Source organism: Pteropus medius, unplaced genomic scaffold (assembly GCF_902729225.1).
Source record: "Pteropus medius unplaced genomic scaffold, Ma_sr-lr_union100, whole genome shotgun sequence".
Lineage (NCBI taxonomy): Eukaryota > Metazoa > Chordata > Mammalia > Chiroptera > Pteropodidae > Pteropus > Pteropus medius.
In genome coordinates, this window is record NW_024341894.1 from 4280384 (window position 1) to 4299907 (window position 19524).

At 43.5% G+C, this 19524-nt stretch overlaps 2 protein-coding genes across 2 annotated transcripts in view; one reads left to right on the forward strand and one right to left on the reverse strand.

Moving 5' to 3' along the window:
- The window catches only part of DCAF10 (DDB1 and CUL4 associated factor 10), a 40556-nt gene extending 38737 nt beyond the window's left edge, over nucleotides 1–1819 (reverse strand). The window contains exon 1 of the mRNA XM_039856339.1: nucleotides 1178–1819. Coding sequence (XP_039712273.1) covers nucleotides 1178–1737 — 560 coding nt within the window. The 5' untranslated portion in view covers nucleotides 1738–1819. The remainder of the gene's footprint in view (nucleotides 1–1177) is intronic.
- EXOSC3 (exosome component 3) lies at nucleotides 1156–19288 on the forward strand. The gene is made up of 5 exons (XM_039856463.1): nucleotides 1156–1266; nucleotides 14210–14962; nucleotides 15730–15879; nucleotides 17648–17799; nucleotides 18831–19288. Exons 2-5 carry the CDS (start codon nucleotides 14642–14644, stop codon nucleotides 19030–19032), a joined length of 825 nt encoding a protein of 274 aa, XP_039712397.1. The 5' UTR covers nucleotides 1156–1266; nucleotides 14210–14641; the 3' UTR covers nucleotides 19033–19288.
- Nucleotides 19289–19524: the final 236 nt, after the last annotated feature.

Sequence of the window (19524 nt, forward strand, 5' to 3'; positions counted from 1 at the left end):
AACCTATTGTCTTTCAGCTTCTCTGACACAATATGCTGCCTCTCCAGCCACAGGTCTTTTGACATACAAGTTCCTCTATAGGAAATACTTCTATCCCCTCCCCAACCCTATCTTGACTAACTCATTTTCTACTCATTTTTCTGATCTTCCTTAAGTGTCACTTCCTCAGAGAAACCTCAAACATCCTATTCCACAACGAGCTCCTTCAAGACTTTATCTCAATTTGTAAATACACATAATGAATTATTTAGTATGGTTATTGATATTTAGTTGAACGAACTGGTTCCAAGCTCAATAAAAGCGGTGCCATTAGCTGGTTTTGCTCACCACTGCAACCTCCACATCTGGAACATATAAGTGCTCAATAATTATTTGCTGAATCCTCCAGGGAATGTGAATGAATGAACAACTAAGCAAATGACTAGGAATCCAGAAACCTTGATCGGGTAAGTCGTCTCAAGGTGGAACTGCGTGTAATTTTTTCTTTGATTGCTGTTAAACTTGGTGTACTCACAATACAAAGTTTTAAAAGCATATTATTTTGAAAACTGGCCCAAAGTAAACTGAGGCCAAACATGAAATATTGAATCAGCCAGGAAAAAGGCCGGATCCCCTTAACAGAAACATGTAGTCTAGCCTGGTAACTTCACAAATGCTCCATATCATAAGACACCTCTCTGCCGTGTCTTAGCATCTTACTGGAGCAAAGGAATGCACCCCTTTCCTCTCAGGGCAAGTCCGGCACAAGGTACAGGCATCATCTGCAGGCTCCTTACCCTTGACACAATCTTAGGTGAGAAAAACGCAAGCCAAGGGTGACAGGGAAAGAATGGGCATTTATTCGGTTATTTACTGAACATCTACTGTGTGCCATAAGACCCTAGTTCTGGACTGGCTCTGACCGACCTGCCGTGTGGGCATTAGGCATTTACCCTTGACAGAGAATGGGCGACCTGAAGGTTAGCAAATGAGGCCCGGGGCAGCCTATCTCAAAGGTCCGTATGGGGCCTCTGACAGCGACAGAGCACTTCAGAAAGCGCCAGGGGCATGAAGACCAGCGGCCCCAAACGGACTCGCACACCCCTGCCCCGGCAGAGCGAGCGAGCTCTGGGCAGCCGCCCACGGGCAGCCGAGCCAGGCGGAGGCGGGTACCCGCCCTCCGAGGGGCCGCGCTTACCCGTCGGGCGAGTACTCGAGGTTGAAGACGGCACCGTGGGTACGGGTGCTGAGGTACACCGAGTCCGCAGGATGGATGGAACCATAGAGGTTAGTCATGGTGCGGAAATTGTCCCGCGCCGGGTCCACGAACAGCCCGCGGCCCAGGCTGCGCTCTCTCAGCCACCCGAACAGTCTGGCGCCAGGGCCGCCCAGGCAAGTGCTGAGACCGTGCCGGCCTAGGCTCCCGGCCCTGCAGTCTGGCCCGTGTCGCCGGCGCGTCGGAGAGGGCGGTGACAGCTTTCCCTGGGCGGAAGCAGCTGAGGACTCCAGAGCTCCGGGCGGCCCGAGCTCCCCGAGCTCCCCGGCGCGTGCGGCCTGGGGTAGCGATGGGCCGCCGGGGCGGCGAGGGCTCCGAGAAGGCGACGGAGGAAGGGCTGCGTCAGCCCCAGGCTGTGGCGCCACGGGCGGGGAAGGGAGAGGCCCTGCGGCTGCCTCCTGACCTCCGTGGGGTGCCGGCTCCTCAGCCCCGGTTCCGGCCGTCAGGTCCCCTCCGGGGCTACCGGGCCCGACGGGAAACATGACCAACGCCCCCGCCCCCGGGCCGCTGCCCGGAGGGCCGACACCTCAGCGTTCCCGCTCCAGCCGCCACTTCCGGCGCGCGGCGGTCTAACCCCGCCGGCTGGGAAACCCGCGCCGCCCCTCGGCCACCATCCGCCGGGGACCGCGAAAGCGGGGACACAGACCGACGGCGGTAAGGAACGATTAGCTTTAAGTGTCACAACTGAGGATTCCCAGGGCCGGGGCTATATGGGGCAATAAGCATCTGGGCACTGCGTGTGACAGAATCAGTTTGTAGTTGTCAGTGACCGTAACTGTGTGCGTGAGGATGAGTGGGCCTGACTAGTCAAAGAGGCTGGGTATGATTATGTAGTTATCCCCCACTTGAAACTGAAACCAACAAGGGAAAGAAATTACCATAGTATGTGCAGGTCACACACAGTTAAGTATACTTCCTACTCAGCCTGGGAGTCTAAGGACTCAGGTTAACTTCTGTACTAAAAAGCCCTGGCCTGTACAGTGAGTGGAAATGGGGCCTATTGGTATCCTGAATATCTGCCTGATTCCCAGCTCCTACACAGTAGGTCAAGCCTTTATCAAAGCCAAAGCCTTCCTCTCTGCAGGAAGGAGCATATATCCAGCCAGGAGTCACTGAAGGGAGCTGGAGACCTGAATCAAATCTACTTTACAAGCAACAGAGCACAGGGCCAACCGTGCTTACATCTGCCAGGCAGGGCATGGCAGGCATGATTGATGCAAAGCCTTTCGCCACTGGTATTGAAGATAAATATCGCTCCTGACGTTCTTTTTAGATCTCAACAAAAGTAAACAAATAGCAAAGGTTTCCTGAAATTGGCGAAGGTTTCCCTTAGGCCAGGGTATCATAAGTCCCGGGATACCCCCAACACTTAGGATCTATCTCATCAAGCAAGCAGGGAGCAAATTTATTTATTTTCTTCTCTATCCACTGACTAGGTGTTTTTAAAAAACTACTTCCCAACTGACGTCTTCTAATGAAATGTGCCTGAAATGTAAACACTGGCCTTTCCATTCAGGTTTTTATACTTTGAGAGCAGCAGGTTCACTCCTAATGTCTCTGACATCATTGGTTCCACCTATCAGAATTCTTGATTAGGAATTTATAGACTGATTAGAAACTTGATTAGGAATTTGATTAGACTGATAAAATGAGTAAGGCGGTTGGATATAGCATAAAAAGCTGAAATAGTAACTATATACCAGGCGTCTTCTCTGTTGAAGTCATGAACCTCAAGCATTTTGAAATGGTCATGTTATGTCATCAGCTCTGGAAATAGCAAGTGCAAACTCCAGCAGCATTGCCTTTTCTGGAGCAGGGAGGTCAGACTTTCTCCAGTTCACACAGACCTGCAAGAAAATACACTGTCAGAAGCAGAATCTCTGTTCATCACAATACAGCCAATAAAATACAAAGCCTAACAAAGTGGACATTAATGAAAAATCCAAGGTTAGAGTAAAGGGGCCAAAATAAACTTTCCAGATGGATATCCTGGTCAAGTCCAATGGAATGAAAAGCTGGAACTCTGGCTAAGGACTACCTCTGCTAAGAAGACTTCTTTACTCACTCCAACTACAAGTACCTCCTTCTCCTCTAAAAACTTAGGGTATTAAAAATCTCAGAACCAAGACTCAGAGACTCTAAGTACTGAGGACCCCAAATCTTTTCATATGAGAAAAGTAAAGATCAGATAATTATCCCTTTTGTTTCCTAAGTAGTATTTTTTTACCATCTCATTTTATTATCAAAGTAACTAAAGCTCAGAGAGGTGAAGTGATTTCCCCAAGGTCACACAGCTAGAGTGGCAGAGCTGGAATTTGTATCCAAGTGTATCGGATCCCAAAGACTACTAATAATCATTACCCTTGCTGAAGCAAAATACTGGAAACTATTAAACACCTAAAAATAGAAGAATATTTCAGGAAACCATGGTGTTTGAGAAACTGATCCTGGATAAGTAAAGGTCTGGCAACTAGGCATAAAGCTCTCAGCAGGGCAAAGTAGATGATGTACCTGTCCTGAAGTTATTATCTTCAGGCTAGCAACAGAGGCCCTCGGGAAACCATCTGCAAGGTCTCCACTCAGGTGGAATCAAGGAGGGAAGTCTGGGATATGAAGACTGATAACCCTCAACCTCAGTCATAAATGCAGAGGACAGATGTTTCTGTTCCCCAGCCCAGAGGATCCGAAATTTCACTATAGGGATCGGTAGCACATTCTAAGCTTGGTGATAAACGCATGTTCACTGTGTCTTTAACGTCAATCTATTTTTCTGGGAAGAATTAGCAGGACCTCTGACACCCAAATGACCTGACTTTGGACGAAGCAAGGAGAGGGTAAGCTGTTAGCTGGGGAATTGAGACCCATTTCATAACCAGTCTTGGTAGGAAAAAGTAGATGTAGACAGTTACAGAATGAGAGGCAGACAGGCCCAGGCTTGGAGCCAGCAGTAAGAAATAAAAGGACACCTATGAAACTGGTTTGGGCCCATTAGGAATAATTTAGTGGATAGACTAAATTCACACTGGAAAATGCAAACACTATAATGCAGCAAGCTTTGAAAATGGACTCTGCCACATTCTAGTTATATGCCCCATGTTAAGTTACAGCTCTGAACCTCAAGGGTAAAATGATTATAACAAGGCTCAACTTAGAGGGGGTGTTGTGTGCATTTGAGAGAGAGTATGCCAAGTATCTAGTACCAGGTCTGGCACAAAGCTGGGGCTCAGCTAACCTCTAATCCCAAATATCACGTACACACAGAAGGCAGTGGGAACAGTGATAGGAACTGGAAGGGAACTCAAGCAATGAGAAGAGCTGGAGGTATGTGTTCCCTGCACCTTATAGTGGCATGGGCTTTTCCCTTTACTCATGTCTGAAGAGGCTCTGAAACTGGCACAGGGGAGGCAGGCACTAACCTGGTCGGAGAGCACTGGGTTCTTCGAGTGGACCCTGTACTGAGCACTGTGGACAACTACATTGTATGGGCACCTGTTAGCCAGGCTGGTCACCATAATGACTAATTGTCAGCTTTGCTGAGCTGCCAAGGGGAAGAGGAGAGGAGACCTGTCCACAAGCCCTGGATAGAAGCTCAGAAGAACCTAAGCAGGCTTAACCATATTTTAGCAACAGAGTTGTTCACCTACCTACTCACCTACCCTTTCACTTATGGAGTCATTCCCAGGCCCTCACTACCAAATACCCTATTTTATTTTCTTCATAATACCTAACACTTTTGTTCTTCTGCTTTGTTTAGTTGTTCATTGTTTTCTCCCCTCTAGATGTGTTTGAAAGTCTAGGCATTTTTCTGACTTGTTCACCACAACATCCCTGGAGAAGGTTTATTGATTTCCTACCTTTTCACAGAGGGACTGGTGTTGCTCATTTATTTCTAAGAATTAAATTAGTAACGAGCTAATTTAATTTGATATTAGTAAAGTACTTTGTGAAGTTCTTTCATAATCCAATTTCATTTTTCCTTCTCCACAACTCTGTAGGGTAGGTAAGGCAGGGATCATTATCTCCAGTTTACAGATAAGGAAACTAAGGCCCAATGAGGTTGAGTGATTTGCCCAAGGCCGTACCAAAAGTAAGAGGCAGCCTTGGGATTTTGACATTGGGTTTTCAGTATGTTTTCTAATGGGATGCTAGGGCAGACAACTGTTGGCTGCTACCCAGCAGCCATTTCTTCTTTCCTCCCTAGACAACAGAACCTGGAGGTTGCTCAGCTATCAGACTGCTAAGAGTTTCAACTCTAGTGGGTGAATCCTGATTGGTCTAAACCAATTATGGTGATTCTATTCTACTTGTCAGTAATTGGCCTAGGAATGGTCATGGGCACCATTCCACCCAATGAGAAATGAGGGGAAATCAGTTGGGAGGGCTTCTTCTCTCTCCAAGAGGAATATGAGGAAAGGGTGTACCCTCTAGCCCCTTGCAGGAATTGTGCAAAGATGTAATGTTTGGTGCTGCTATAGCCATCCAGTGATCAGGAAGAGACAAATTTGGGCACAGAGTCATCATACTAACAAAGACAGACCCCCAAAATGCAAAGAACCTGATCCTTGATGATATCACTGAGCCACTAGATTAAACAATCCAGGAATCACCTTGTCTCTGGACCTGCTAATATGTGAGACATTATGTGAACTGTCCTTACTGTTATTCCAACTGAATTGGATTTTCTATTATCTATAGTTGAAAGCACCCTTACTGATAATAGATGCCAAAAGTTCATTTCTTCTAAAAGTCCATTAGAAGACATTGTATAAATAACCATTTATATCAGCCAGGGGCAGGGAATGGGGGGAGGTGGGGAAGTGAAGAGGTATAGACAGGTGTAAGTGGTACTGAGAGAAAGGCTGAGAGCTCCAAACTTTTTCTGGCAGCTGGGTTTTTACCTTTTTTATATAATTGATTTATATAATACAAGATTCTGTTTGGGGAAAACAAGCCACAAAATTCTACCACCAAGTTTGAAAAACAAAAGTTTAAAGCAAATGTATATGCTCAAAGAAAGATCTTATAATTTGGCAGCACACAGCACCAGTTTTAAAAAGTACCCTCAGGAACTAATTTAGGGATGTTCCAAAAGATATATGTACAAATGTGTTCTAAGTCCTAAATGTCCAAGATTGGAAGACTGCTGAAATAAATTAAAATGTCTCTATTATACAATACTGTATCATGCATCTACTAAATATAATGATGTTTTGACCTAGAAAAATGTTCATGGTAACATGATCTCATTTTAAAAAAATTACATGTATATTTATGCAAAGAAAACAGGGAAGAGGAAAACAAAATGCTAACAGTAGCTGACTGGTGGAATCAGATAATTTTTATTATTTTTGAATTTTCTACTTATTTTTCAACATAATTACAGGAAAGAGCAAGGTACCTCTTACACTGTTTTAGCAGCTGGCACATATATCAGTGGTTCTCCATCCAAACTATATTATAGTGCTAAAGGGAACTAGAGAATACACATAAATGGGCAGAAGACTGAGTGACAAAGAAGAGTCTCAGAACTTAAGAGGCTGTCCTTAAAAGGAAAAAACGTATGTCTTTTCGATTGGGATATAACTGGACCCCAAAGGGGTCCATCCACAGTGGGAACTTGGGCAGACTGGGCAACCAGTTCCAGAGATTCCGCTCCAGCCAACAAAGATCTGCACTGGCTGTGTGACTCCCTGCGCAAGATGTTTTATGTTCTTTTCTATCTCCTCCACAAGCTCTACAATGTCAAAAGGCAGGTCCTTCTTGTAGGGAATGAGGTAATGGCTAATGGGTTTAGACTCCTTTTCCTGCCGAGTCTCATAAAAGTGCAAGTTCAGGGTCACCACAGGCAACCTTCCCCAAAACCTATGTGTCCCAAGGTAAAGAAGAAACTGAAAGGAAACGAAGATAGGTTTGGATGGGCTACCGAAGGAATGGCTTGGATAGCTAGCCTGTATATCTGGGCTTAAAGGAAAGATGGCCAACAGGTTCTACCTCCTGGGCTAAACTCCACTGATTGCGAGTCCCTTGCCTTGAGCAATAATGAAAAGGATGCTGGGTTCAACAAGAAATAATTCTATAATCAATTAGTAACATCTGACATGAGAAGGGAATATAAGGGAATGGTGGACCAAGTAACCTATTTGCAATACTTGGCTTAAAGCCCAGCTCAGATAGTACCTAATAGCAACAAAACCTCCTGGGTTTCTTCATGGTCATGAAGTCTTTCTGCAGCCCTTTTAAGGATACCGAGTGACTACCAGGATTTTATCTGCTGCCAACAATATTAACTATTACATAATGAGTGCCTTGTATGTGCCAGGTCTTTTACATGCACTCTGCAACACGCCCAGCAATCCTGCATTTTACAGAGATGAAAACTAAGATCAGACAGGTTAGGTCACAGCAAGATAAATGTTTGGGCCTGGATTCAAGTCCAGATCTGTCTGACTCGAAAGCCTATGTTCTTCCCATTTTGCAGTCCCCTCTTTGAAAAAATCTAAATAAAAAATGTGAAAAATTAACAATATTCTAAATGAAGAGTGGGAAATGAACAAAAATCTGAATGGGCAGCTCCTTCATGCCTTTTACCATACCAGGTTCTAAGAGGGGTACAAAAAAATCAAGAGTATGTTTTTTTAGACAGCTCCATATGGTCAGCTAATCTGACTGTGAAAGACAGTGTAAAGTAGAGCTGTCTGAAGCCAGACTGCCTGGGTCCAATCCTGACTCTGCTGCTTACCACTATGTGACCAGAGGCAGGTCACATCTCTGCCCCTCAGTTTCTTCACCTGTAAAGTATGGATAATAATAATACCAAACTCATAGAGCTATTATGAGGAGTTAATGAGTTAACACATATAAAACTCTTAAAACAGAGTCTTGTACTTAGTAAAAGTATATATTAAATAAATCAAATGTTACAGGTTTAAAATAGTGTATTAAGTATATTGAGGTGAACAGTGACTATATCAATTGACATTTGCTTACATATTCACTACAAGACCCACTGAAAAAATTTGGACAGCTCCTCTCACTACCTCTGGGAACCCTCGATGGGTCCTATCTACTGTTTATTGGGGTTAGACTACTTGCCTAACATGCACACCTGACACTTCACCTCGGTGCTAGCACTTACATCCTGCTGAAGGGGAAGGCCTAGGCTGTGAAACTTGGCAGGTTTTTGTTTTTTGTTTTAACCTCATCTTTCCCTACCCATTAGCTAGGGTGCAGCAAGTATCTGAGTAACCAGGCCACAGACTGGCCATGGTCCATGAGGCTACCAGGCCAAAAAGCTCTGCCCACACAGATTCATACTCTTTGGGATTTGAATTGGGACATCAGAAGTGAACTAGATGGCAAGAGAGCTGGGGCTGAAAAGTCATAAGGTAAAGTAAGGCCACTTGGAGTCATGATGGTCATGAGCACACCAAAGGAGCAGGAGAGAAAGCATGAGTAAGCAGCAGTATGAGGGAGAGAAAGACTGGGTAAGAGGTTGACAACGAAAGTTGGTGATAGGAGGGGATGCAGAAACAAAAGAGAAAGGACTAAGAGTAGATGAGACATTTTTATGGCAGAGGTCCCAGGGTTCTGCTGTAGAGGTCCCCTGGGGTAGGTACCAGAATGACCTCTCAGTTTCAGTGTCCAGGTGGAAAGATCACTTGATTTTACAATACTCGAGATAGAGCTAATGCACTGACAAGAATCAGAATAACAACCAATAAAGCAAATGTGTTCTTTCAATCAGGAGCCTTCTGTAACTCAAAGAAAACGAAGTGCTATTATCACATAAGCTTATTTTTAAAAAAAGCAAACACTCATATAATGCTTAGTATGTGCCTAATATTATTCTGGCTCAGAAGATATTCCCTGAAGGAGCTGGTGATCCAACCCAGTTTCGAAGGAGAGGTTAGGAAGGGAGAGGGAGATTGGTTTATTACCTAAAAAGAATTTTAAGCAGAGGGCATACTGGCATGAAGACCTGGACATATATGTGGGAGATTTTCAAGTGACTTGGTATTACTCAGAAGAAATACGTCAGGGAGGAGCAGGATGAGGGTGGCAAGGTGAGCAAAGAGCAGATTTGCAGAGTCTTGTTTTTTTTCCTGTAGGCGATAAGATGCCCCTGGAGGTTTTTCAAGCAGGAGAAAGGCACTGTCAAACCTGTATTGTATGGAATTGTTTACCAATTTATCAGCTGATGAACATTTATGTTGTTTGCATTTTGGGGTTATTATGAATAATTCCATGAATAGTCATATGCAGTTTTTGTGTAGACATAGGCCTTCAATTCTCCTGAGTATATCCTAGGAGTGGAATTGCCATGTTATATGGTAACTCTGCTTAACTTTTTGAGGAACTGTCAAATTGTTTTCCAAAGTGGCTGCATCATTTTACACTCCCATCAGCAATATATCAGGGTTCCAATTTCTCCATAACCTCGACAACACTTGTTATTATCTTTTTGATTATAGCTACCATAGTGGGGATGGAGCAGTACTTTGCATTTCCTGGATTGATGACATTAAGCACCTTTTCATGTGCTTATTGGCCTTTCATGTATTTTCTTTGAAGAAATGTCTTTGATCCACTTTGAGTTGATTTTTGTATATAGTTTGAGAGAGGGGGTCCAACTTCATTCTTTTGCATGTGGATATCCAGTTGTCCTAACATTGTTTGTTCAAAGATTTTTCTTTTCCCATAAAATTACCTTGGCACCCTTGTCAAAAATCACGTGACCACAAATATGAGAGTTTATGTCTATATTCTCAATTCTATTCCATTCAATCTTTATGACAATACTGCACTGCTTTGATTACTCTAAGCCTTGTAGTAAGATTTGAAATCAGAAGTCCTCCAACTTTGTTCATATATATATACACATACATACATTCATACATACATACACACACACACACAAATATATGTTTAACTAATGGTCCCTTGAATTTCTATATGAATTTTAGGATCAATTTATCAATTTTTGCAATGAAGACAACAGGGATTTTAATAGGGACTGCACTGACTCTGTATATCATATCAATTTAGGGAATATTATTTCTTACCACTATTAAATTTTCTGATCCATAAACATAATTATTTAGGTCTTTAATTTCTTTCAACAATGTTTTGTAGTTTCTAGAGTTTAAGTTTGGCATTTCTTCTGTTAAATTTATTTCCAGATGTTTTATTCTCTTTGATGCTACTGTAAATGAATCTTAATTTCATTTTTCAGTTGTTCATTTCAAGTGTACAGAAATGCAATTGATTTTTGTATGGTAAGCTAGCAACCTTGCTGAACTTGTTAGTTCTAACTTTTTTAAATGGATTCCTCGGTGTTCTCTATGTACCAGGTTTTATCACCTACATATAGAGGTAGTTTTACTTCTTCCTTTGGAATCTGGATACCTTTTATTTATTTTTCTTGTCATATTGCCTGAGATAAAATCTCCAGTACAATGCTGAAAGAAGTGGAGGGAGCAGACTTCCTTGTCGTCTTCTTATCTTAGGGAAAAAGCTTTCAGTCTTTCACCATGAAGTATGATGTTAGCTGTGGGTTTTTGTAGATGCCCTTTATTAGGTTGAGGAAGTTCCTTCTAATCCTGGTTTATTGAGTGTTTTTATCATGACAGGGTGTTGGACTTTTTCAAATGCTTTTTCCCTTCCTTTATTGAGATGATAATTTGGTTTTTGTCCTTTATTCTATTGATATGGTATATTACATTAATTGATTTCAGATGTTAAAAGACCTTGCTGTCCTGGGTAAATCCCATTTAGTTATGATGTATAATCCTTTTTATATGTTGCTGGATTCAGTTTGCTAGTATTTTGTGGAGCATTTCTGTGTCTATATTAAGGATGTTGAACTGTAGTTTTTCCTCTGATATCTTCGGTTTGATATTAGAGTAATTCTGGCCTTAAAGAATGAGTTGGACTATGTTCTCTCTTGTATTTTTTGGAAGAGTTTATGAATAATGGGCATTCATTCTTCAAACGTTTGGTAGAATTCATCAGTAAAGCCATCCAGATGTGTGTAGACTCTACCTTATTGCTGTTACTGATGAGTTTGTTGATCCTACAACCTCATAAGACCTTGGGCCAGTTATCAATGTATTGCCATTCAGCTCTAAACTCACTTTTCACTGTCTGCTCTGAGAAAATGGGTCTGGGCCTTTAAAACATTTTTCCTTTGCTTTTTATCAATGAAGATAAGCTTTATAGGTAGAAGGCCCTGCAGAGGCATTGCTGGAAGAATGAAATGGGTTTTGGTTCCTGTGTGCTCTCTAGTATACCTCTGCAGCAGGGTAACTTCTCCAGTATCTGCTCCTGTTTTGCATGGTGGCCAGGACTCAGCAGCCAGCAGTTTTCCCTAGCACCCTACGGGGCAGTTTTGTAACAGGCTTACAAAACTCCTCCCCAAGAATAGCTTTCCCCAGCACTCTACCCAGGAGACACCTCCCCAGGAATAGCATTCTGCAGCACCCTTGAAAGCGTCAGCAAGTTCTGGAGGGTGGATTTCTAGCAAGTCCCACTAGCACAGATCCCTAGTGACTTCTTGCCACTTAAGGAGCCATGACCATGCCCTCTCCAACAAGGTCTTAGTCAGTCCTGCTAAGGAGAGAGGCTCTTCCTTGGGTGCTTTATCTCCATACTACAGGTAATAGCTTGTCCTTATACCTACTCTTATACTCCTTAAAACTCTCTTTAGTTTTTCCTAGCCAGAGTTCTTTGTGATTAAAAACATCTGTAGCAAGTAGCTGCAGTGATAATCCTGAGCATTTATTATCAATCCTGTACTTGAATAAAGATATTAACATTACTTCCATGGACTCTTTTGCTATTAATTTCTGTATGTCAACCAGTATGTAGTTAATTTGTAATTTTTAGAAACCAGTGAACTAAAAAATGTTAAAGGTTCAAATAGTACCTCTTTTGGGACACCTATCCTGAATCTTGCCTTCCTCCTACATAAAGAAAACTATTTCATCCATCCTCTGTAATTTCAGGGCTGACAATAATCAGACTGTTACAGCAACTGTAACTCTTGGTATTTTCATGTGGAGACAGTGAACTCCGCGAGGGCAGGGACCATGATCAGCTGATTCCCCAGCTCAATTCCTGGCTCAGAGCAAAGGCTCAGCTAGTGTCGCAGAGTGAAAGGGAAAAAACCTCTAAATCTCACAAAGAAAAGAAAAAGCTACCGTGAGATTCTACTTTTCTAACTTCTAAAGTACCAAAGATTACTAAAGACGAAGTTCTGGGAAAGAGGCCAGAAGGTGGTCGGTCCGATCTTTCCGAAGGGCAATTTGGTAGTTTTCCGAAGAAAATACTCAGAAATAAGGAGGCGTACTCTCAAAGGAGTCGACGACGTTGCCGCGACTGCACTGGCTCCCAGGGGGCAAGCACCACGCAAGGCAATCCGCCGGGAAGTCAGCCACACGCTGGCGGAGGGCGGGGCATGGTCTGACTCCCGAAGGTGCGTCCGCGGCTGTATGGCCCTGGCCTCCTCTGCATTTCCCAATCGCTGCGGCCACCTTCACACCCAAATAAGGCAACACGCACAGTTCAGACTTCACAACTGCACAACGCGAACTTCACAACTGCAACCCCCATGGGACCCCAAAACCAGACCACGCGTCGCCCAAGCCCAGCTCATGGCCGGGCTCCGCACACTCGCTCGGCTTCCCACCCACCCACACGCGGGCGGATTTCGCATCCCGGGAGACCTGCACACCTACCCTGGCCATGGCGGCGCGCTCTCGCTCACCAGTGGCCGCAGGACGCCGAGTTGGCTCAGCACAGCCCTGGCGGCTTGCAGCGCAAAGGCCAGGATGCCCCTCGGGGTGTGTCGGGAAGGGCTTGGCGGGAAGGGCTTGGCGGGAAGGGCTTGGCGGGCGGGGTCCCGACGGCCGGTCCCTAGCGGCCTGAATTTCTGGTCTCAAGGCGAAGGACTTCCTACTGACATCTGGTTTCATCTATTGACTGTGAGCCAGACGGATTCCCACGTGCCGCCTCCACAGGAAAGTGGACTTGATGGAATTCCGTAGACATATTTGGGCAGTTTCTTCCAGGCCTCCTCTACTGATGTGGAGCGCCTGAGGGACAATCCTGGGCTCTCTTCCCTACCTCCCTTTCTCCCTGGCCGGGAAGTCATTGAGCTCCCTTCCGACATGGCCTTGGGCCAGTCAATATCCAGGCATTGTTGGTCGCGGAATACCTACAGTTTCGGCCCTCTGGAGCTGGGTTGGAGTTGGAAGGAGAGAAAAAGAATCTACACCACCCCTTCTGTCAAGATAACTGACCAAGAATAGTTCTTAACAATAATCCGCAAAACAACAAAAGTTACGTTTCGGTTGGCATCTTATTCGATTAATTTATCGGTATCTTGCCAGATTTGGAGGGCATGTTAGAGATGGTCTGTCTTAAACATCCTAAAAATTCATGTTGGAAGGAGATGCTTCAAAAAGATGAGCAGAGCCAAGCCCTCCCAGTGCCCAGGAACTTTCGTCCCTGCTGGAGAATCTGACCAAGGGCTAATTGGAGGTGACAGTTGACAGAGGAAATCATCATTTCAAGTAAGAGCCCTAAAAGTCAAAAGAGCAGACCTGAAGTGCTATGGATTTTGAATTCAGCTTCTCACATGGGCAACTAAAGCGTGCTCTAGGAAAAGTAGAAGCAAGGATTTAACTGCAGTTACTGATTTTTCTCAGGCCATGTAGATAGCTCAATTGTGTGCAAATGTACATGTTATATGTTTATATTTGCAGGGGAAAAAGTCTAGGGAGAAATACACGCCAAAACGTTACTATTTATTCATTCATCGGGTATTAGCTATTTTGTGCCAGACCCTGGGCTACAAAGAATGAAAACTAGATGACAGCCTAGCAAGGGAGACAAATGGGGGCAAGACTAGTATGTTTTTTTTTTAATTTTTATTCTTCTATATGTTTTCCACAGTGTGAATAGATATCTTTTCTAACAACAACCAAGGTTTTATTTTGGAAAAGGAAACTACTTTTCCTTCCGAGGGCGAGATCAGAAGGGCTCACTCCCGAAGCCTCTGCTCAGTTCCCAACGTTCCCTCGGAATCCGAAGTGGGAGCGTTTTGTATCTTATTGTGCGACCCCAGACACCGGAAGTAGAGGCTCTGCGATGCATTGAAGCCGCGTGTTTCTCGTACGGATCGATGAACAGACTTCAGGGTAGGCAGCCTGTTAGAGACACAGGCATAGTCACCTTGTGGGGACCCGCTGGTCCACAGGGATCAAGCTTCGCAGATGAAGGTTCAAGTCCAATAGGCCGTAACAGCGGAAAACGGAAAGACTTGGGCGGGTTGGTGATTGGACGCGATGCCGGAAGCGGAAGCCGGGAACTGTGGTGGCGCTTAGGATGGCTGAGGCTGCGGGTGTCGCAGCCGAGTCCCTTGTGGGTGGCAGAGCGCGGGCGGCGTGCACTGTGCTAGATCAGGTGGTGCTCCCGGGTGAGGAGCTTCTGCTGCCGGAGCAGGAGGACGCAGAAGGCCCAGGAGGTGCAGGGGAGCGACCGCTGCGCCTAAATGCGGGAGCGCGCTCTCGGGTGCGCGTTGTGTGCGGTCCGGGCTTGCGGCGCTGTGGCGACCGCCTGTTGGTCACCAAGTGCGGCCGCCTCCGTCACAAGGAGCCCGGCGGCAGCGGCGGCGGCGTTTACTGGGTGGACTCGCAACAGAAACGGGTGAGTTGGCACTCGGGAGGGGTGGTACGGCCATGAGAGTAGTATTCCCGCTCTGGGAAGATTTCTCGGAAGAAGCGGAAAGGGGGCGCTGGAGCCCTCCTCTCTTAAGGCTAGCCTGTAGTCAATGCGTCTGTGCCCACCTCTGCATCTCCTTTAGTGGGACTACACAACTGGAACGTGGCCCTAGAAGTGCGACTAGGAGAGAAAGGAGTCTAGATATCTTGGCATATAAGGGATAAGGACTGTGAGACATGGTCATTGTCTTCAAAATCCCAAAGGTCAGGGAGAACCAAGCTTATCTTTAAGGGGTCCCAAAGGACAGAACTAGGTTCAATGAGTAGATGTCACAGGGAGTTAGATTTTTCTTAGAATAAGAACTTTCACATAGGAAAAATTGTCTGACAATTTAATGGCCTTCCTTGGTTTTGAGGACTGCCTGTGCCACCGGACTTATGTGCGAGTAGAAGCTAGGGACTCCCTGATAAGGGTACCGAAAAGGTATGGGATACCGGCTCAAATGAACAGACTATTAGAAGCTGTAAACCTGAGAGTTTTATGATGTGAGTTTCTTTTACTGATAGTGGCATATGATAAAGTTTGTTGTAAGACTTGTATTAATTTGTAAATTTGGATTTCAAAATATTTTCTAAATATCTCTTAATGACAAAAATTAAAATAACCACTAAGGACTTGCTGAAGATATCTTCCAAGGTATCTTGGAAATGATTGTCATTTATGGTTGTTTCTCATTCTGATTTCTTTTGTAGTATGTCCCAGTGAAAGGAGACCATGTGATTGGCATAGTGACAGCTAAATCTGGAGATATATTCAAAGTTGATGTTGGAGGGAGTGAGCCAGCTTCTTTGTCTTACTTGGCATTTGAAGGTGCAACTAAAAGAAACAGACCAAATGTGCAGGTAATGATGGTAACCTTTGGTTTCAAAAGAAGGAAAGCATCCAAATATCCAGTAGGCTACCTGAATTGTTCCAAAGCATGACCTTTTTCCCCCAGTTCTATAGAATTATCTCCGAGCATCTGTGTAATCCAGGCTCCCAAGAATTTCTTCTGACGCTCCAGCTCTGGTGCCAGAGCCACATACTTATTACATTTGCTATATTGGGGGTTACTTCATCTCTACTGAGTTAAAAGATTATATCTGTTCTCTCTGTCATTATCTGTTATACCCATATCCACTGGACAAAGAAGTAAGTCATGGGCTTAGGAAGGAAGGAGGAATAAATGGTGCAGATTGCCTTATGAGCCATGCATCTATCCTGATTGTAAGTCCTGGGACTGTCATCTCACAACTTCAGTCACATCACTGTTTCCCAACAATCTCTTCCTGGAGTTGATAGAAGAGCAGTTGTGTTTCCTTAAGTTTTCTATTTGGGCTTTTTGGGTGGCAAAACCACATTTGTTCTATACTTAAGCCAGAAATTTGGTGGTTTCTCTGCCCCTTCTCACCTTTCATCTGTCTTTTGTTGCTTAATCTTATCTTACTGATCCTATTTGATTCTCTTAAGTCTACCCCTGTATCTCTATTTTGCAAATTCAGGCCTTAGTTACCTCTTGACTGGAGTTGGTCAAGTACCTCCTCATTAACATCCCTGCCTATACACTTTTGCCCCTCCATCCAGGCTTTTGAGAGCTGATAGCCTCACACACTCCCCTTTCTTCAAAGCCTACAGATTTCTTTGGCATTATACTCTAAAAGTCTTCCCTCATCCATAAGTATATCTCCATGCAGCATGCTTGACCCACACCAAACTAATTAACAGCACTACTGAACTCAAAATTTCCTGCCCGTGCTGTTCCCTTTATCCCCTTTTCAGCCTGTGGAACACATACTCATCTTTTAAGACCCAGGCTAAACACCACCACCTCTGTAAAGTCATTTCCTAATCTAAGGCACTTATCCTTATAACTTTGTTCTAGCCTTACTGAATTTGGCTTGAAATAAAGTTTGTTATTTATATGTACATCTCCACTGCCCTCCAAGACCAAATGCTCTGAAAGGCGGAGAATGTTTTGTTCTAGTTCCTCTAGTCACCAACAAATAGTAGGTACTTAACAGAATAAGTTCACTCTCAATTTCCTTAGTTTCATCATTTTGAAGTTCAACTCTGAGGTTCTCAATAAAATCTTGCATGGAGAGGTGTCAGTGAATTACCATTGTTCCATTTTGCTGTGAATAATACACATGCCAGTTTTTCTATCCATCCATCTTCTGTAATTTCCTAAAGCAGTGCAAATAGATATTTTTGTGATGATGCTGTTTGATTAGCATGGGTGCCCATAGCCATAGGTGCCTGTTGAGTACTTGAAATGTGGCTAATGTAACTGAGGATATGAATTTTAAGTGTCTAATTTTAATTTAAAAGTAAGTTTAAATAACTACATGTGTGTGAACAGCTACCAGATTGGATAGTGTAACCTTAGAGTTTTTGGCTTTGAGTTGGCTCCCTGTCTGGGGACTTCCTGGTGGGTGAAGGGGCAGGGTACATGTGTTAATGTTGCCTTTTAAGACCAAACTCCAGAGTGCCTCTGGGAATGCTGGAGTGTAGTCAGTACATTAAGCCACAGAACTGTAGGTGGTTGGGATTGCTGTCTATAGGAAAGAACCAACAGTAGCACCTAAGAGCGGTTTGTTCAGAAGGATGAACTGTTTTTAATTATCATTGTAGGTTGGAGATCTCATCTATGGACAATTTGTGGTTGCTAATAAAGATATGGAACCAGAGATGGTCTGTATTGACAGCTGTGGACGAGCCAACGGAATGGGTGTGATTGGACAGGATGGTCTACTTTTTAAAGTGACTTTGGGCTTAATTAGAAAGTAAGTCCTGATGCCTTCTGGCTTGCCTATCTTTTATAATTATACTTCCTTGGAAAGCTGACTGATCTTTGGGATTTGGGTTCTTTGTAACAATGTGTGAATCTCCTCAGAGTTAAAAAATCAGTATCTATATTAGCACAATTGTAAACTCATGCATTTAGTCCCATCCTCTCTTAATGGAATACATAAAATTCAAATGTACTTAACAGTGTAGTTGGTGTGTAGATATGGAGTCTGAGCTGCTCTCCCAGAAGGTATGCTGTTCCTTATAGCTGATATACTCAGCCCATATGTAAAAACTGGCCTTTCCAACCCTTCTAAGTCACTTGAATACATATGCAGTTTACAATTGTAGAAAATCACCAAATTTCTCTAATAATAGGAGCCCATGCAGCTAGACTGATGTGATCCTCAGCTTATGCAGACATTCACTGAAGTCTCCTGCTATTCTGTCCTGGTAGATTTAATAATTCCCAGAGGCAGATTCTCCATTGTTTAGACTTTTACCTACCCAAAGCGGTGCCCTATTAAAGGGCTTTACTTCTAGATCCTGAAGTTCAGAGCTATCTTGCATGCCTCTCTTTGCTATTTATTCTGCAGATTTGGAGAATTAGTTCAGGACATTAGAGAAGCATGTTATTAACCAAGCAGTACCATTGTGGTTTGAAAGAGTTAATGCTTCTCTCCAAGTACTGAATTTAATACCAGGGATTCTAAAGCCTAGAATTAAGATACTTTGATTATGTAAGGGAAGAACTTTATACATTTTTGGTAAAGTTGGCGACACAGGGAGTTTAATTTCTTTGTAGAGGATGGTCCACCATTGTGACCTCCGGTATGCTGGTAAGTGTAAAGCTTCTTGGAAGAAAAGGGGTAACAAATGTTGTCATGTGCCTTGTTCTTGGAAAGATATTGGTAGGGCTTTGAATAAGTATGGAGAACTGCCTAGAAAAGGAGTCTCCTCCTAAAGGAGGGTCATGTCACACCCTACCACTTTATTAAATTTCATTTTCTTTCCTCTTTCTCACCAGGCTGCTAGCTCCAGACTGTGAAATCATACAGGAAGTAGGAAAACTCTACCCTCTGGAAATAGTATTTGGGATGAATGGAAGAATATGGGTTAAGGCAAAAACAGTTCAGCAAACCTTAATCTTGGCAAACATTTTAGAAGCTTGTGAACACATGACAGCAGATCAAAGAAAACAAATCTTTTCTAGATTGGCAGAAAGTTGATCTATGTGGACTTTTTTATGGGCCAGTTAAGCCAAGAGACTGTGGATTTCCCAGGGAAAATTTTTTTCAGGTGAACCTCTCCTCATTAAATCTTCAGAAGACAAGATGTGAATGAACATATTGTCTTATTGGAGTCTTAAAAGGAAATATTTTTATAAAAAACTGGTTGCTATCCATGTTCTTGTGGGTGAGAAAAATTATTATAAAATAATGGTGTGGTTTTTTTGTTCTTTGCAATAAAGTTTACCAAAAGTTAGTGTTATGGTTTATTTGGTATTAACTTTAGTTTTGCTAGAGTGCAGTTTCTGTAATGAACTGGAAGTGAGCATTAAAATAACTATTTTCTGATCATGATAAAATATACTCACCAAAGAAAATGTAGACTACGTAGAAAGTATAAAGCAAATAAAAACTAACTGTAATCCTGTTACTTAGTGGTAAGTGTGTAACAGCTAACAATTGTTGTGTTTACCATGGATCAAATATTGTTCC

Excerpts from the sequence above, each read along its gene's own strand:
- EXOSC3 (XM_039856463.1), top strand. The coding sequence starts at position 14,642 with ATGGCTGAGGCTGCGGGTGTCGCAGCCGAGTCCCTTGTGGGTGGCAGA. Across the intron at positions 14,963-15,729 it reads TGGACTCGCAACAGAAACGG|TATGTCCCAGTGAAAGGAGA; the intron begins GTGAGTTGGCAC and ends TTTCTTTTGTAG. Across the intron at positions 17,800-18,830 it reads ACTTTGGGCTTAATTAGAAA|GCTGCTAGCTCCAGACTGTG; the intron begins GTAAGTCCTGAT and ends CTTTCTCACCAG.